The sequence below is a fragment of the Aythya fuligula genome, chromosome 8 (assembly GCF_009819795.1).
Source record: "Aythya fuligula isolate bAytFul2 chromosome 8, bAytFul2.pri, whole genome shotgun sequence".
In the NCBI taxonomy this organism is placed as follows: Eukaryota; Metazoa; Chordata; class Aves; order Anseriformes; family Anatidae; genus Aythya; species Aythya fuligula.
The window spans coordinates 20702919-20720428 of NC_045566.1; the positions used below are offsets into that span (position 1 = coordinate 20702919).

At 35.6% G+C, this 17510-nt stretch overlaps 1 protein-coding gene across 3 annotated transcripts in view; it reads left to right on the top strand.

Annotated features, from left to right (window-relative positions):
- Positions 1-17510, top strand: part of RALGPS2 (Ral GEF with PH domain and SH3 binding motif 2) — a 145602-nt gene that overhangs the window by 119924 nt on the left and 8168 nt on the right. For 2 of the 3 annotated variants that reach the window (XM_032192116.1, XM_032192117.1), the window contains 6 exons: positions 3216-3270; positions 6811-6888; positions 8399-8504; positions 9192-9284; positions 15751-15856; positions 17058-17149. In XM_032192116.1, coding sequence (XP_032048007.1) covers positions 3216-3270; positions 6811-6888; positions 8399-8504; positions 9192-9284; positions 15751-15856; positions 17058-17149 — 530 coding nt within the window. The remainder of the gene's footprint in view (positions 1-3215; positions 3271-6810; positions 6889-8398; positions 8505-9191; positions 9285-15750; positions 15857-17057; positions 17150-17510) is intronic. The other variant, XM_032192118.1, reaches the window with a different exon arrangement.

The following is a 17510-nucleotide window of genomic DNA, read 5'->3' on the forward strand; positions in this document are numbered from 1 at the left end:
TATTAACACCTGTTTAACTTTGGGGACTAACTTATGGATAAAGGAAGCCTGTGTTAAACGTTCCATATCCTCAGACTTTCAGCAGGGAGTGAATGCTGTGACTGGGGGTGGAATGGGTATGCCATGGGATCGGCATTCGCTATCGCATAACTGGGAGCCTGGCCTCACACTCTCTGGGTGGTTGTAGCCTAGACACGTGCATGTGTGTATCTAGAAATGCAAACAGCAAATTCCCTTTGGTATTCAGCTGCAGTACCGGAGCTCTGTGCAAACAATTCTGAAACTTCTCAGATGATCATCGGCATAGCTAATGAAAACCCATTGGGGCAATTGCTGTTATTCCTAACGTTGGGAAAGGCCTTCCTGTTGTATAGCAAAGAGCAACACACCTCTGTTTTCTTTTAAGGCTATACAAGAAATTTTTCATATTATTAGCAGGAAACAAAACTAGGATGATAGTGGTATGTGTCAAGTGGTTTCTTACATAAAATCAAAACTCATATAGATGATTACTTAATAGAAAGGATTTGAACTACCTAGGGTTTCTTAAGTTTAACCTGAAGACCTGCTTAAGGTTCTTGGGGAAAAAAACAAATATTGAGTACATACTTGAGAAGAATTTAAGAAGGTGATATATTTTTAAAGTACTGAATGAATGAAATATTTCCAGTTGAGGTGATAGTCAAATAGTGCACTTAATGTTTAAAAAATAAAAAATAAAATAAAATCTCTAGGCATCTAATTTTGAATATGTTGAAAACAGTTCCTTTCACCTCTGCTTTGTTTTGGAGTGAAGGATGTAATACTTCTTTTTTTTCTTTTTTTTTTTTTTTTTTTTCTTTTTTGGAAAGTTTTTTTAGTATATTTTTTGTGCAAAAAGTCTGCGTTTCTTAGAGTCTTAAAAAAATCCAATTAGATATACATGTATTCTATTCAGATGTTAAAGGCGGCGAGCCAAATGCTAAAATTCAACTGTTTCCAAATTTTTGTTACAGTTCTTGAAAAACTATAGGCGTTGATGTAGCTGGGATGGCTAGTCTCCTTTTTTCTAAATTAATATTACTTTTACAAGCGTAATTAGCGATTTCTTTATAGAATAAAGTTTATAAATGGAACCCTTTGATTATGAATCCCCAAAACTCATTTAACTTCTGTAACTGTACTGTGTGTGTCGCAAGGATTATCACTTTCTGGAAGATGACATTTCAGCTCTTTGGCACTAGTTTGTTTTGCATTTTTTTAAAAACTGCACAAGCTTTTAAATCTTTTCATTGGAATACTTAGTACAGCATTTGATGTATAACTTCCTTAGCAAAGCTAATATAGTTACCATCAAAATGTCATTTCAGATAGAATTTTAATGCCTCTTTTAAATATTTATATATATATATATATATATTAAATATATATATATTATATATACATATATATATATATATATTTTATATATATATATATATATATATACACACACACACACTTCATAATACAGGATTTGTAGTAGTCTCTTGAAGTAAGAACATTTACTCAACTGTAGGAATACAGTTTAGACACGTTGTCCTTGCAGCTACTGGACAATACAGTATAAGCTGCCTGGAAGCTTTTTTAAGCTGTTTGCGTTCAGTCAGCTCCTTTACAACCCAGCTATTGAACAAGAGGCTGTGCAGAATGCAGGTACAAATCTAGAGGGTTTGGGCTAATTTGGTATTCCACATAGAGGATACATAATCAGGAAGAGTGAAATGTTCATGAATGTAGTAAAGAAGCAGTCATGGAAGTCTAAGTCAACTGTTCTTTTGTTTAGCAGCAGGCTGCCTGCTGCTGTAACCTTTCAAGTGGTTGAATTCTTAAGGGATCAATGATCTGAGCATGTAGGTACTAAAATATTAAAGAGACTTGTAAAAAATTTTTAGTCACCTGTTAAGTTTTATACTCCTCCTTTTAGACCTTTGTGCCTGGCTTAGGAGACAGTAACACCACCAGAACCATCACTTTCTTGTCTCTTGGCTTCTTCCACTATAAAAGTACCTTTTACCATAATGTTAGTGTGAAGCAGGTTAGGATGTTCCTTTAGGGGCAAAATCAGGGAGGGAAAAACAATCTGGTATCCCACAGAAAGCTGTACTAGGTCATCTTAAGATGGTGTAGAGCTAATGTTTGGAAAATAGGCTCCTAAGTTTAATTTGTTCGTGGATAAAGGCATGTACATTCTCTTAAATTTTGCATGGAGAGAAAGAACTTCAGTCCATGCTGAGTTTTTCATAGCTCTTAAATGGATTACCCCTGCTGTGTGTGGATTTTTAATAATTCTATCGTATTTCTGTGTTTACTCACCAGATATCCATACTTTGTACAGCTTATCTTCACTCTCTGGGCACCACTGCCCTGCTGATTTTTCTGTGCGAAATTACAGGGAACTTTTTTTTTTCCCCCATTATTATTTTTAAATGATTTAGCTCAGTCATCGCATGGAGAAACCCAATTCCTCAGTACAGCTTGGATCTAACAGAGAATCAGCTTTTCTTTCCCTGTGTGAACCCTGAAGTAAGGTGCATTGATTCAGATTGTCTTATTGGGTTTTTTGGTTGCTTGGATGTTTTTTTTAATGTTTGTCTGAAAGCAAGTCTAACTATTATTTTTATAAATGGATATTCAGGAGGGAGAGTAAACAAGTTGTCAAATTAGAGTGCCCAAACAACTGACCTTTCAGCAACAAATTCCCCAAACTACCTGAAAGAGTGACATATTCTCTCAGTATAGGTAGAAGTAGTTATGAGCTCATTTAATTGTTTTATAATTACCAGCATAGTATGCATACATCCACCTAAAACTGCGCCTGTTAAAACCAAGAATTTGAAAGTTAGAAACACCTGAAAGAAAGCAGATGTATTTGCCAGACACTTTGAAATTTCTGAAAAGCTGATTTTTAAAAGTTTAAATGTTTCCATTTTATTTTTTTTTTTAATTTTAAATGTTTCCATTTATTAGGGCTCCTTTTTTCAACTTATTAATCTTCACCCAGTTCCAATTGATTCTAATCCCTACCTCAATTTAATGTGAAATTCTTGAAGTAAGCACTAAAGCATTTTCACTGTAGTATTTTGGTGAAGTATCTGTTACATCTTTAACATCAAATATTCTGAGAAAGAGTCATAATTGAAATAGTTGGGATGTAGATGATGAAATAGTTATCGTTCGTTCTTATCTTTGTCAAGGTAGCAGCGATGGTTCTGAACTCAGTGAAGAGACGTCCTGGCCAGCATTTGAAAGGTAAGAAAAACTGCCTCAGAAACTGCACTTCTCTATTAAGAAGTTACTGCTCACGATTTCTCACTCAGTCCTGAAAATGATGCTTTATTTTAATGATCTATAGATCTTCCAATTGAAACAATTTGAGAGACAGTTTTAAGCCAGAGGATCATTAAACCCCAACTGCTTTTTCTGTTTATATATATTTGCATATCCTGCATATGCTATTCATGTAACCTGAAAATTTTCACTTTTCCTGAGATTTCATCCATTTTTGTTCCCCTTGTTCTTATCATAGACATTTTCACCTGTTTTTTTCTTCCATTTCCCTTCAGTTCATTGTTACATGCCTCTCTATTACATGGGAAAGTACATTAACAACCCTTGCTAATGTCTTTTGTGGTTCAGAATAAATATCCTGCCCTTATCCAAATACCTGCAAATACTCAGGCTACATTGCCCTCTTCAATCCTTTCTCATAGTGAATTTGAGAACGTGGAAAAAGACTAACACCTATAGTTTATAGTAAAAGGCAGAAGTTTCATCTTCCCACAGCTCAGTAAGATGTGCTATAAAGTGCATAGTTTTGCTTCTACACCTTAATATCAGGTAATCTATTAGCTTCAGAATTGCCATGGATGACTTCTACCATGCTACGAAGACATGCTTGTTAGAAATTTTTGTTGAAGAACTGTATACTCAGGAATTGTATCACAAATCTTATTCTACTTGAATTTATTGAAGCACTTTAAGTTTTGTGTTACTCTTTGGATGAAAACATTGAAAGTATCTCAGTGCCAAAGGTGAACTCTTTAATATCCATCCTATAAACGTACATGTATGTACACAAGGAAATGACCTTAAGATTTCTGTACGTAAGAAATAACATTCCATATGAGCACAGAAAAGAAAGCTCATTCAGAAAGGAAATCTATAAATTGTACATGCTCTCTGATATAATGTGCAATATTCCAAGGGTTTTCTTCTTGCTTTTCCTTCCCTGTTGCATTATGGAATTCACCAAGTTGGTTGAATGTATCTCACAAAGTCAAAAAGTTGCATGGGAATGCCTTAGACAAGGCGGTGAACTCAATGCTTTTTATGTCTCAAGTAACAAAATACATGTAAATTTTAGTAAGCCTCAGGCTTTAGCTCTTATTTCTAGAGAAAAGCAACACTCTCCAGGATTATTTCTGTGGAACCCTGAGGTAAAGCAGAGGTCTTTCATCCGTTTTGTAGTGAGAACTGCATAGCCCAGGCTCCCCCTAATTAAAAGGTTTTCTCCATTCAACCACAAATATGTCAGAAGTTTTTTCCTCGATATTCCACATGACTTCAGTATTTTCTCTTCTGAGAGAGCACTGTGATAATACCGTTTGAAGTTGCATGAGAACAAGTTCTCTGCTTACAGAGAAGGGGATTGGTTTCTTTACGGATGTTCAAAATGTGGAAGTGCTAGAGATATGTAGCACTCGTGTCTATTCTTTCTTTTATAAGTTGACAAAGCGTATTGTGGAATTTAAGGCAAACGTTAGGATTTAAGATAACTAGGAAGAGTGTCTCTAGCTTTGATCGGTACAGTTTCCATTCTTATACAAGAATCAATAAGTGAGGAAGAGGCATTAGTTGTCTGGAATCAATAGGTACTTGCAAAATTGGGATGTATCCAGTGTTCTTAGTGACTGCTTCCTATGCCATTGAATATTCCTCAGTGATTTGGGAGAAGGATCATAGGGTTGGAGAGCTCAACGAGCCATAATAAGCTGAACAGAAAAAAATGAGATACACATTTCCCAGGAGACAAAAGAGAGTGTACAGAATAACAACTATCCTTCGTTTCCCTGGCCCTCCTATTATTTTTAACTAGGAAATGCTGAAGGATGAGAACTGGAACCACTGATTGTTGGTTTGAGAGTTTTTTTTGGTTTGGTGTGTTTCAAGGGCTAACTTGGTTTGAAACTTGAGAAAGCGGTTTCAGCATTTGGGGTATCTCTCCTTAAGGTAATCAAAATTACTCAAAGGACTTTAATTTCAAGTCCTAGCAGTAATCATGTTAAGACTAGTGTATTAAGTGACACTTCAGTCTCATTGGTTATCACCCCAAGTGTCTCTGAATAGATTTACCTGAAATAGATCATATCCAAGAGCGATATCCTCCTTGTTATGCAAAAAAAAAAAAAAAAAAAAAAAAAAGTGTAAAGGTAAGAAGAAAACTTATTTTGTTTGCATGCAAAAATATAGGTATGCAGAAATACACAACTCATGTTACAGCTTTTCTTTCCTTTATCTTAGCGACAGTTTTTGTCCAAATCTTGAATGTATTTTAAAAAACAAAAACTATTTCATAAATTCAAACATATTTGTTATGTTGCAAAACAAATGATGGCATATTCTAGGATAGACTAGTAGGTGGCAATACATCAGCTGCATGTTGATAATTCTTCTTGCAGCAAAGGAAATAATTTGAGTTGTTTAAAAACAAACAACAAAAAAACACACACATACAAAAAACAAAAACACCACCACATCTTTATTTTTGTTTGATTTACTGCTATTAACCTTGATTGTGTCCCTTCTGTAAGATTGTTACTTTCTAGGGTTTTGCTTGCTTGCTGTATGCTATTCTGAATTCAGATTGGAAAATGAGTGTTTTGGATTTATGGTTCCCATTCTTGAAACTACTGTCCTGTCCATATGAAAGCAGCTTTTCAGCTGATTCAAAGCACCTCTGACAGGTGGCAGATTATTAAATTTATAGTATGCGAGATACTTTGCTTGTGAACTTGTCACTCTTGTTCTTTAACCACCTGCTTTCTGCAGAATTGGAGTCTTTCAGTATAATAAAACTAACTAGCAAAATCAATGAAAATAGGAGGTGTGGGACAAAGTGCACATTTCTATTGACTTAAATGGAATTCAGTCAACTAGGATCTGGATCAGAAAAATGATATTCAGTAAAGCAAAGCAGTATTCTAAAGGCAGGTCTAGAACACAAATCCTGGAGAAGGATGACAGTATGGATCAGGTTAAGGGCATATATGTGAAGTTAAAGCTTGTCTGAACTGGGGAGTTGAAATGTTGATTAGTTTGCCTCAATGTTTCTTAAAACAACAGTATCTTACAGTTAATATCAAGATATTTTGGTAGAGCTTTTGATTCCCTTCAGCCCAACAGCTTGTGTGTACATATTCATAAAATTCAAAATCTGTTTTTATAGTACATCTTAAGTCAAAAACTAAATACATCAACTTTTTATTATTATGTCTTTTTTATATAGCTTTATTTTCTAAGAACTAAATGGAGACTTTTCTCTCAAAACCTACTATTGTTCAGTAGCAATAAAACGTTAGTATTATGAGTTTTGACAAAGTGAACACCCGATCAAATAAAAAACCACATGGTATCTACCTTTGCATGCATTTTTGTAAATTATCTTCTGTTTTTATATGGAAGAATTAGCTTTGTGATACACACACAAAAATATACTATGTTTTAGCAGTCGTGCTGTTTGTGTAAATAAAAGTATATGTAATACGTACAATTTATAATGGAATCCAACAGGAACAGGTTGTACCATTCTCTCGGTCCGGGGACAAGAGTGTCACGAAATGGCTATCGAGGCCACATGAAGGCCAGCAGGTACAATCCCCACTGCACACAGAGGTGTCAAACTTTCCCTCTGGTGTTGGTGATTTGGTTTGGTTTAATAATTAAGTGGGTGTTTTCTGATGTTATCTTTAACTTACATGTCCAAATAAAGGTAGAGACCTTTTTCTTCAGACTTAAAGCTTTCCTCTTCTATAACTTAATCTATAGCACTCCAAGGGCTTCTGTTCACTCTGGTCTGCAAATCCAAATTCTGAACCATTGGATCTCTATATCAAGGCTTAAAGATGTTTTACCATAGGTAGCTTTTTAACTACGTGCCACCAAGTAGTAGTGTTGGTAGTTCCTCCGCAGACAACAAAGCTGTTTCTTGCGATGAATGGAGAGCATTCAAAATGTTTTATTTGCTACCAGTTCTTTGTCATATTCCCCCACGCCCCCTGCCAAAAAAAAAAAAAAATGGTTAAATTGAGTAATGCATTAAATTTGGCCCCAATTCTATACTATACATAGCAGTCTTTGATACAGTAATATAACTGATTCTCCTGAGTAATTAAACTAAATGTTGTCTGCAGCTGTGTGGCACTGTAATTGGGAAAGAAATAGCATTTAATTATGGATTTTTTTCATGTTAAGCAACCATTGTCTTACTGAGTTAAACTCATGTTCCCATTAATGTCCAAAACTGTCTCCATATCCTCATTCTCACTAGATGCTGCAATGAAAATGTTTGCTAGATTTCCAGTTTACTTGGTTTATAATTTATTGTGCTTTACTTTTGCCGTGCTTTGCAATAAGCACAACTGTGGGATGGATAAAGCAGCAAATTATGGGTTCAAAACATATCTGGGGCACTGTCTGACTTCTTGTTTTTTCTAGATAGCAGCTGGGTTCAGCAGCTTATTTGTGTGCTCCAACTTACATTTATGGAAATGATTTTTGTTGTATAAAAAATGTTTTGTAAGCCAGTCAGCTTCATAATTTGAATGAAATGGTTTTGTTTTCAGTGTTGTACCTGGCATGTATTTTTGCTTTTATATCCTACACGTGGTAGATGATAAGGAGCGTACCAGATGTATTAAAACACCTTAAAGCTGTGGTTCAGGTTTCTGCTCTTTATTACTGCTCCTGCCCACTGTTCTTGCTTTCAGAGATTTTTGAAGAGTGTGCATGTTTGAGCTTTCGCTTTGTTTTTGATGTGCTAATGATTCCAGTGTTTCTAATGACAACAGCAAAAAAATTTTCAATCTTTCTTGCAAGAGCTGAAGGAGATGTTTTAACACACACAGCAGCAGTATCAATGTACTCCAAATGTTTGCCAGTTAAAATTAATTGTTCTTGAATTTCAGTTGTCTTGTTTTAATTTTTTATTTTTTTAAATCAAGGATTACCTGCTTGGCTAATTTTTCTGATCACTGATCACAAGTCCTATAAATGAAATTGCATTCATAGATTAAAATACAGATGTTTGCAGTAGTTTGAGGTAATGATTGGATAACTAAGAAAAATATTCTTTACACTATTTTTCACATGCTCCTTTCAGCTCTCTAGAATCTGAAGATTTGGCTGTTCATTTGTATCCAGGAGCAGTTACTATTCAAGGTGTTCTCAGGAGGAAGACTTTGTTGAAAGAAGGCAAAAAACCTACAGTAAGATTAAAAAAAAAATAATTAATTTTCTCACCTTCTTTCTTGTAAATACAATAAAATGGCAATAATGCATCTAATTTATGTGTCTGAGATTTCGTTTGCCTTGCTAATTAAGGTTTAGGGTCACTGCTAGAGTTCGAGTTGATCTATCTGTTTGGTCGTTTTAGTTGGTTTATAAGACTGTGCTCATGATCTAGGAAGTGGAAGAGAAGTGTAATGCTACATAGAATTTCATACAAGTACTGATAACTTTTTATCTTCCTGAATGGTAGGTGGATCCTTACAACTTATCAATAGAATAACCCCTAACGTTTGCACTGTAAATGTTTGATGTAATTGTAAATAGGTATTTGTGACAATGGGGTATACTTTATGACTGCGCATAAAATGAAAAAGAAAAGGGACAAACATTCTATCTCAATGAAGTTTTTTAATAAGGGTTGCAGAAAGTATAGAGTAAAATAGTTTTTCTTAGATTAGTAAGGAAAGGCACATTCTTTCTGCTTTCTAGATTTCTTCTAATGCATTGTGGACTTCTATGAATAACTAAGAACAGCAGCTTTGGAAATAGGGCTGCTGGTTTTGATGGGCTGTTAGTGCTGTCATATTCTTGCAGGATGATGCCTGCTATTTTACATCTTACTAATATGGAACATTTCATTTACTTTTTCTCCCCTTTCACTCTAGGTAGCATCTTGGACAAAATACTGGGTAGCACTGTGTGGAACCCAACTCTTTTACTATGCTGCAAAATCTCTGAAGGCTACTGAAAGAAAACACGTATGTAAAACAGGCATATTCCAGTATTGATTAACAAAATTAGAATGTGATTTCCCGATGTAAATACTGAGAATATTTCTAGGATTTGCATGATTTCTAGCTAGTACTATCCCGTCTTCCAGTCAGACTCTGCTCATACAGATATGCCCTAATGGGACTATCACGCGTGTTTAGATGCTATCCCAGGAACATCTGCTTTGCATATGCCATGGGTTTTTGGATTTGTTGGTGTGTGAGGATGGAAATGATGGCATTGGGTCTGTCTGCTTTTCTAAGTTAGAAGTCGTGTCTTCTGATGATTTCTGAGTCTTACGGCAATTTGCTGCTTGAAATCCAAGCAATCACCGTTGTGGAAAGACAGAGAAATCACTACATATGATATTAAAAGTACTGATTTTGTATATGTGGCAAAATTAGGCCCTCTTTTGTCTAATCTCATTAACTAAAACTGACTACAGAGCACTTCATATGTTACACAAAGAGGTAGCATATCATATAATGCTGGCCTTCCTTTCATCCATTGCAACTTAATTTGAAAGATTCTAGGAGTACTTTGCTTATATGGGAAAGTAATAAAAGGAATTTCTGTAGATGTTCCAGGGATGTCATGGTGTGCATAGTTCACTTCTGTTTTCACTGGTTAATTACATTGGAAGAAGATGTGCCAGAGATCCAGTTAAGAAACTGGATAAAACTTAAGATTCTTGAGTATTTTTCCAAGTTCATTTGCTACTTGGAATCATTACTTATAGCTGCCTTGGCCAGTGTTTGGGTTTAATTTATGACAACTGTCACTAAAGACCATTTGCTGTGCATAAAGCTTATGTAATTTTAGAAACTGAGATGTGCTCTAGAATCCTAGGAAGGGGACTGTCTTTTTCTTTCTGGGACAAAATAGTGGCTTTTGATCCTAACATTTTTATGTTCAGAGGGTAGTGATTTGAAGCATAGCATTTCTGACTTGTAGACTTCTGAATATTTGAATTCTTGTTCTGTTTGGAAAGTTTGTTTCTAGTGTTGTCTTAATCTACAAAGCAATTGAGTGTTTTCTGCTTTTATTGACAGCAACTAATTAGGAAACAGTACTCTAATATTCCAAGTAGTTTAATAATAGCTAATTATTTGTAGAAAGATGTGCAGTTTCTTTAGTATCATTCCTCTGCCCCACCCCTAATGGCTATAATTGCTTAGGTGAAAGCTAAACTGATCCCACCTAATTTGTCCTGCCAGTTTTGAATGACAGTCTGGCCAAAAGCCTGTTAGCTGAGCGTCATGTCTCCACGGTGTCTTGGGAAAAGTGTTTGTGTATGAATGCGTTTACCTCTGGCATCAGTGAAAAACATGTGGAAGGACTCCATCCCTCTAAAGCAAAGGTAGTTGGCAAGACCAGACTTGTAAACTGTTATGAGTAGAAGTGTGAATTACTAAAGCAAATGAGAAAGAAAGAAGAGAACTTGTGCTGGCATTATGTCACTAACAATTGCTTGTTTTTCTGGAAACACTGAGAAATGGAAAAGAATTTCTTGTAATGTCAGACTTTGTGCTCCTGTTAATGATGTGATGCCTTTTAGGCTTTATGCCAAAATTGCATTTGGTTTTCTTTTAAGAACAGAGTATGCATTTTGTAAGCCTTTCCTGTCCGTTATCTGTCAAAGTACAGAATGATGGAAGGCTTTGCCATACTTGCACCTATTCAATCAGAAGGTTTTTCAAGATTGTGTATAAATATTTTAAAACAATCTAAATGACATATAGGTTTAGGGAACTTGGAGAAATTGCACAGCTTGTAATTGTGTTGTTTGAAAAGAAAATATTAAATTTTTGTAATCCATCTGTTTATCCATTTTTTTCAGAGTAACAGTTTTGATTATGCAGATGAACTTGCTTTTTTTATTTTTAGGAAAAGTAAATGAACTAAAAAGGTAACAAATGCTTAGAAAAAAAATGAAGTTTGGTATCTGATCATGTGAAGTCTCTATTGCTTGAAGAGTTTACTTTTGTATTAAATATAGTCATATCCACTTAGAATACTCTTTCAAAAATTTTCTGAACCTGTTGAACTAGCTTTTATTAGCTCCCAAGTCAATTATTTATTGAGAACATAGAATGGTTTGGGTTGGAAGGGACCTCAGAGATCATCCAATTCCAACCCCCCTGCCATAGGCAGGGACACCACCCCACTAGGTCAGGTTGCTCAGGGCCTCATCCAACCTGGTCTTTAATACCTCCAGGGATGAGGCATCCACAGCAGCCAGCCTGTTCCAGTGCCTCACTACCCTTACAGTGAAGAATTTCCTCCTAAACTCACATCAGCATGTGTGCACTGTGCAAATACAGTTATATTCCTGAGAGGTTCGCTCTGCAAAACAGTTTTGAGGCTAGATCTAGGCTGTTTTGCTGCTGTCCAGATTAAATGCTTAAAAGGGATAATGCTGTCTACTTCAGAGTGTTTTTGTCCAACATTGATACATTTTAGATATACCTTGCTAAAATATTCCAGGTATCTACTGTTGCCATGTTAAGATCTTTCTTTTGTAGCTTCCTTGCTCAAGATCTCTGTGATGTGGAAGGGAATGCTAGAAACAAACAAACAAAAGTCAGTCTGCTAAATAAAGCTTCTTGGCTAGAGCTCCCATGCTAACCACGTCTTGATTACAGGCATGCTTTTGACTGTTCTGCTCCTATTGCTTCAGGCAGCTGAGACCGAGGACTTGGAATGCACTAACACTAAAAGCTCTTCCAAGCTTATAGTAGCCAACCTCTTTGGAAAATTACCTCATAAAAATCTGAGTGTAATCCAGCAAGAAGGGCAAGAAATTTCCTCCCTTTTAAACACATGCAGGCCAGTTCTTCTTCTTGTACCTACAGTCAAAGACAAAGGAGTATACCAGTGTAGTGTTTACTGTAGATGTGAATCTACTCCAAAGAATGCAGTAGATACCTGGAGGTGACAAATCTTCTTGTGTTGCATCAAAGAAAGACTAACAGATATAATGATCTTTGTATTTTAAATAATGAACAGGTTTCAATTATTACTACAGTAGTAGTTGTCTATAACGAGCATGCTGGAGTCCAGAGATGAGGTACAGAAGAATCTCAGACAAATGTTTGTAAGATGCCCAAGGTTTTATCTAGTTTGCCTAAATAGTACCCACAAACAAGCATCCACGATAAAACTTGTACTTGCGTATGTTTAGAAAAGGACAATAGTAAAAATAGGCAACTTATTTAAAAAGCATTCTCCTGGAAAAATATGAATACATCCATAAGAAAACTGTTGTAGTGACTGGGATGAAAATATCTTGCCAATTTCTGTGACAACACAGCATGCATGAGAGATTTTTCCATGTCTGTAGGTATTTGGAAAAGCAACAGTGACTTTCTGAGCCTTCACTCTCAAGAATGAAGCCTTGTTCATTCCAAGCCTTGCCTTGCATGCGGTATTCAGAATTAAACCCATTTATCGACATTCTAGAAACCTTAATAGTTGTTGCTCAGGCACTTTCACAGAAAAAAAAACATGATAAAGAATACTGCTGTTCTAGGAAATGTGGTCAGCCACTGAGAGAATGATTTGACTATTAGCTGTAAGACCCCAACAGGAGTTTGAATTTTTGATTCAAAGACAAGTAAAACTGTTTTTGAGCTAGGAACAACAACAAATCTGGTTATGTGAAGCCTTGCAGCAGAGCTGTATGGTTTTCTGTGCATATAATAAGAGTTTCATTCCAGTGACCTGTATAGAAAAGCAGAGCGACCAGGAACATTAAATCACAATGAAGCTTTCATTCCCTTCAAGTTAACAAAGCAGACTAGCTGTTAGCACAGCTCCATGCATCAGTGGAGAATGAACTGCCTTGGGGGACTGTGTAAACATGCAATACAAATCCAGCAGTGCGACGGGATGGAAAACTGACATGTGTTTCAAGTGATGATGGATTGATGGTAGCAGGAAATGCTTTCCTTGTGTGGTGCTTTTTACTTCCTAGAGAAGCATCAGGATTAACTTATTGTTTTGAAAGCGTGAGGCATTCTTGAGCTGGTGGTTAAAATGAAACAAGCAAGCCCTAGCAGTTTTAATTGTGTGGTAATTTCACATATTGCAGGCCTATTGTTGAGACGCAGAACCAAGGTAGGAAAGAGCAAATGTCATTTTTAATGAAACTCCAGAAAAGAAAGTAGTTCATTCTTTGTGGCTTAGATTTCCACCTCTGTAAAGCTGACCCATTAATGCTTTGTAAGACTACTGGAAGTTTGCATTTGCAGATCCCTTTTAAGTGTAAGTTGTCATTTATTTTTCAAGGTGGTATCTTGAGCGAGTCTGTAACAAGTCCTGTCCTTGTTTCCTGATCTTTATTCCTTTTTTTCAAATAAACTTAACACCTTAACAGCTTTCATTACTGGCTGGAATCTTTACAGAAACTTTTGGTTCTGTTTGGAAAGAAATTGTTATCCGGGCCTAAATGTAATGAAATGTTGTCTGATACGGCTTTGTAATTTACCTGTCTCTCTTATGAGGTTACCTAATCTGCCATTATGTTACCTAATTTGGCATTTTTCTAAAGGCAGTAGAATGACTTAAAACTTCAGTTGTGGTTCTGCAGATTTTCTAAGGAGTGGTGTTCTCCCATGGTTTTACCTATAGTGGTATCAATAAAGGCCATCCATTTTGAAGTTCGGCAGGCAGATCTTTTATAAGAACAGTCATCATCCCTTCTACACTTAAGCTATGTGTACAAGCATCTATTCAAAGTTTCCAAGCTTTCATATTTCCGCTGATGTTAAAATATTTCATCCAAACATGACCAGTAGGAGCTTGTGATGAAATGTTTCCTGCAAGTGTAACTATAGCAACAGAAGGATGACAGTACACAAGGCTGCATTCAGAAATAGAGAAAATAGTTCACTCTTAAATTATTTTGAACTAGGTTGAAATGCTTTTCATGTTTCAAGTATTTGACCTAATGTTTGTTCATTTAAAGTTCTAATGTATTTTAAACTGAGTTTTAAAATATAGGCTGTTTCACAAGTCCAAGACAGGTAAACTTATTTAGGCATTCAAGGCCGTCTCATAATTGTCAGTTATTCCAATCTATACCATACATTGCAATGAATTCTATGCTATAGAATTGCAATGGAATTTTATTTATGAAGCAATTATATTGCCTTATAGAGAGTAATCCAGTACTCTTATTTTGTAATACCTTCAAACTAATTAGCAGGAGTGGTTCCTTTTGCTGATGTTCCCTTTTTATTGGATTAGTAAGGGTAAAACAGTATTTTTAGGTGATACAAAAGACAATTGATGTTTAATGCTGTAAATTTGCTATGAGAAATTAGTATGAAAAATGTGTTCTAGAATTACAAATTGATTTCAATAATTTAAAATGTCCTTGGAGATTGTCTTAGCTTTATGGCTTTTAAAAAATAACACATCTGATAGTGGCCAGCATATAGCAGAGTTGGACCTTCTGGGCACAGAAATGTGGTAAAGCGTTGCAGAGGGTAGAAACGCAAGGACTAGTGATGAAGTCTGTGGTGGGCATGTGAATGTGGGAGGAGGAGATATGTCAACTAAACACTTGAGAGAGATTTTATGGGTTAGATCTTGGAGAGAGAATGGGACTGATCAAGTAACGGGAGGTGGATTGTGAGAGTCTACTAACAGATAAACAAGGAGAGCAGGGAGAAGGAAGCTTGTGGCCTGAAAATGGGCAAGTTGGGATTTAATGGGCAGTTTGCCTGGAACTAAGAGGAGGCCTGCAAAGTAGAAAATAATATTGCCCAGGTGAATGGAAAGGAGAGTGGAACCAAGGGGCTGTTAAGAGAGAGAATAGCATAGGAGAGACTGATATCATGCTTGGAAGGGGAGGTATAAGTTATATGTCAATGTATGAGTAACACCTCAAACAGGAAAACCCCATCATTTTGAATATAACAATGTCTTGTTTACTGAATATTCACTCTCACTTGATCTATTTCCTTCATCAGGATATATTTAATAACACATTGGTGTTCCCATGTCCAAAAGACTTGTGTTACATGCAATTACATATTATTGTAATCGTTATGTATGTTAACTTTGAATAGTTACAGCAAAGATGAGTTCAATCCTTCTCCAGTGAAGGGACTAACTTTTCACTTGATGCATTTTTTAATGATATATGTACATGTGGAGTAACATGATAAGGAATGCTATGGTATCCATACAATGCAGTTTAGATGTTTGACATGCAATTTGATGGATCGTGATGTTCCTTTTAATTTGTATTTATTAATTGTGGTAAGTTCTGTTTTCATTAATTCCATATAAAATTTTTAAGTTTACTTACGTGATGTGCTTCCTCTAAAGTTACTCTGTCTTTTGACGGTGGCACTGAAAATGCCTCTTTTGAATAGTTGTTCTGCTTAGTCTGTCTGAGGCTTCTCGTTTCATGCTAGTTTACATCTCTGCTTGTATTTTCAGTTCAAATCCACTCCAAGTAAGAACGTGTCAGTGGTGGGCTGGATGGTGATGATGGCAGATGACCCTGAACATCCCGATCTCTTCTTATTGACTGATTCTGAGAAAGGTGAGCAACACTTGTACCAAGAGCACAGTGATACCCAGAAGAAACACTTAATTGTGTAGGAATTCCACAGCAAAATTAAATGATACAGGAAAAAATCCTACTTTTTTCTTAATCAGCAGCTCTTAGAGGGATCATACCTTTAGTACGCTGCGGGAACAATTGTCTGTAGAGAATCCTTAAAGTCTTCCTTCATGAAGTTTTAAGTACTGTCCAAACTAACAGCTCTTTTTGTGTTTTTCTTGAAAGTATTCATTTGCATTCTTTTAAACTATATTTAGACCATTCAGAGGCGTTTTCACGTACACAAAAATGTAAGTAGCAATAAAAAGTTTGCTATTCAGCTAGTACCAGGTGCTCGACCTCTACCTTTCAAATAAAAAACAAACCACAAAACAAAACAGCTATCGAAATGCAGTGCTATTGCCAGGAAAAGCAGTAAGATTTGACTATATTGCACTGAGAAGCCAGTGGAAAAAATAAGGAACAAAAAAATAATTTCCTTTATTCTAGCGTAGTGCCCTGATTTTAGTTTAAACTGAAGAAGTTGTTACTTCTCCATAGCACAAAGAGCATCACTAGCAGTTTTGATAAAGGAGCTTGACATTATTAATTTTATTTATGTCCAGGCTTAGTACATCTTATTTTTGAGTGTCTATTCTAGTTTAAGCTTGTCAGCTTAAATTTAGCAACAGCAACTTGAAACATTTTTGTAATACATTTCTGAATCCAAGTAAGCACTGCCTAACATGAGATACTGAAAATAGCAGTCTGACATATGTCAAAATATTTAGGAATAATTTTCAAATATTTTCAAATGCTTTAGAGTGCATTTCAGTGCCATTTTGCACTTCATAAAAATACTATGATATACCAAATTTGAATAATGGCATTGAACAAAAATTGTGTTTTTTGTTGTACGGTTCTGAGAAATGTTTTGTGTTTTTTTCTAGTTGACACTGGTGTTAGTTGAAATCGTGAATGTCCAAAAGGAAGACAGATGAGCTGTGACTTTTTGCATTATGTCAAACAATTGTTTAAGCTCCTCCATGTATGCCAGTCAAAGTGTGAAGTTTTAAGAACCTTTTGCTATAACATGTTTTTGTAGTGTTATAATTTCGAGTTATTTGACTATAGATAAGATTTAAATATAGTATTGGCTGTGTTTCTTTATCCATTTTTTTCCCATACCTTTCTCACTTAGGAAATTCCTACAAATTTCAAGCTGGAAATAGAATGAATGCAATGCTCTGGTTTAAACACCTGAGTGCTGCCTGCCAAAGCAACAGACAACAGGTGAGAGCAAGATGTTGAAATAAAATTACGAGCTGTTAAGAGCTCACAACTGACAGAGCTTTAAGATGACTAAGCTGTAAATGATGGCTCTGTATGAAGAGTGACCAGCCTGGACATTGATTTCACCTGTTTATTGACTTGCCTTAGCTTTCTTGTTTGTCTCTTTGTAAGCACATCCTCAGTGCTTCTGTGGTAATGAAGAAAAATGGGGGTTTATCTTGAGGCTAATTTAAAGCAATTTGGAAATTTCAGAAATGGAAGGAATATGCTAAAAGCTCTGTCCCAGAGCTGCCCATTTAAAAATGACTATTTTATTGTTATATAGTAAAACCATAAACTGTAGTATTCAATAACAATTTTT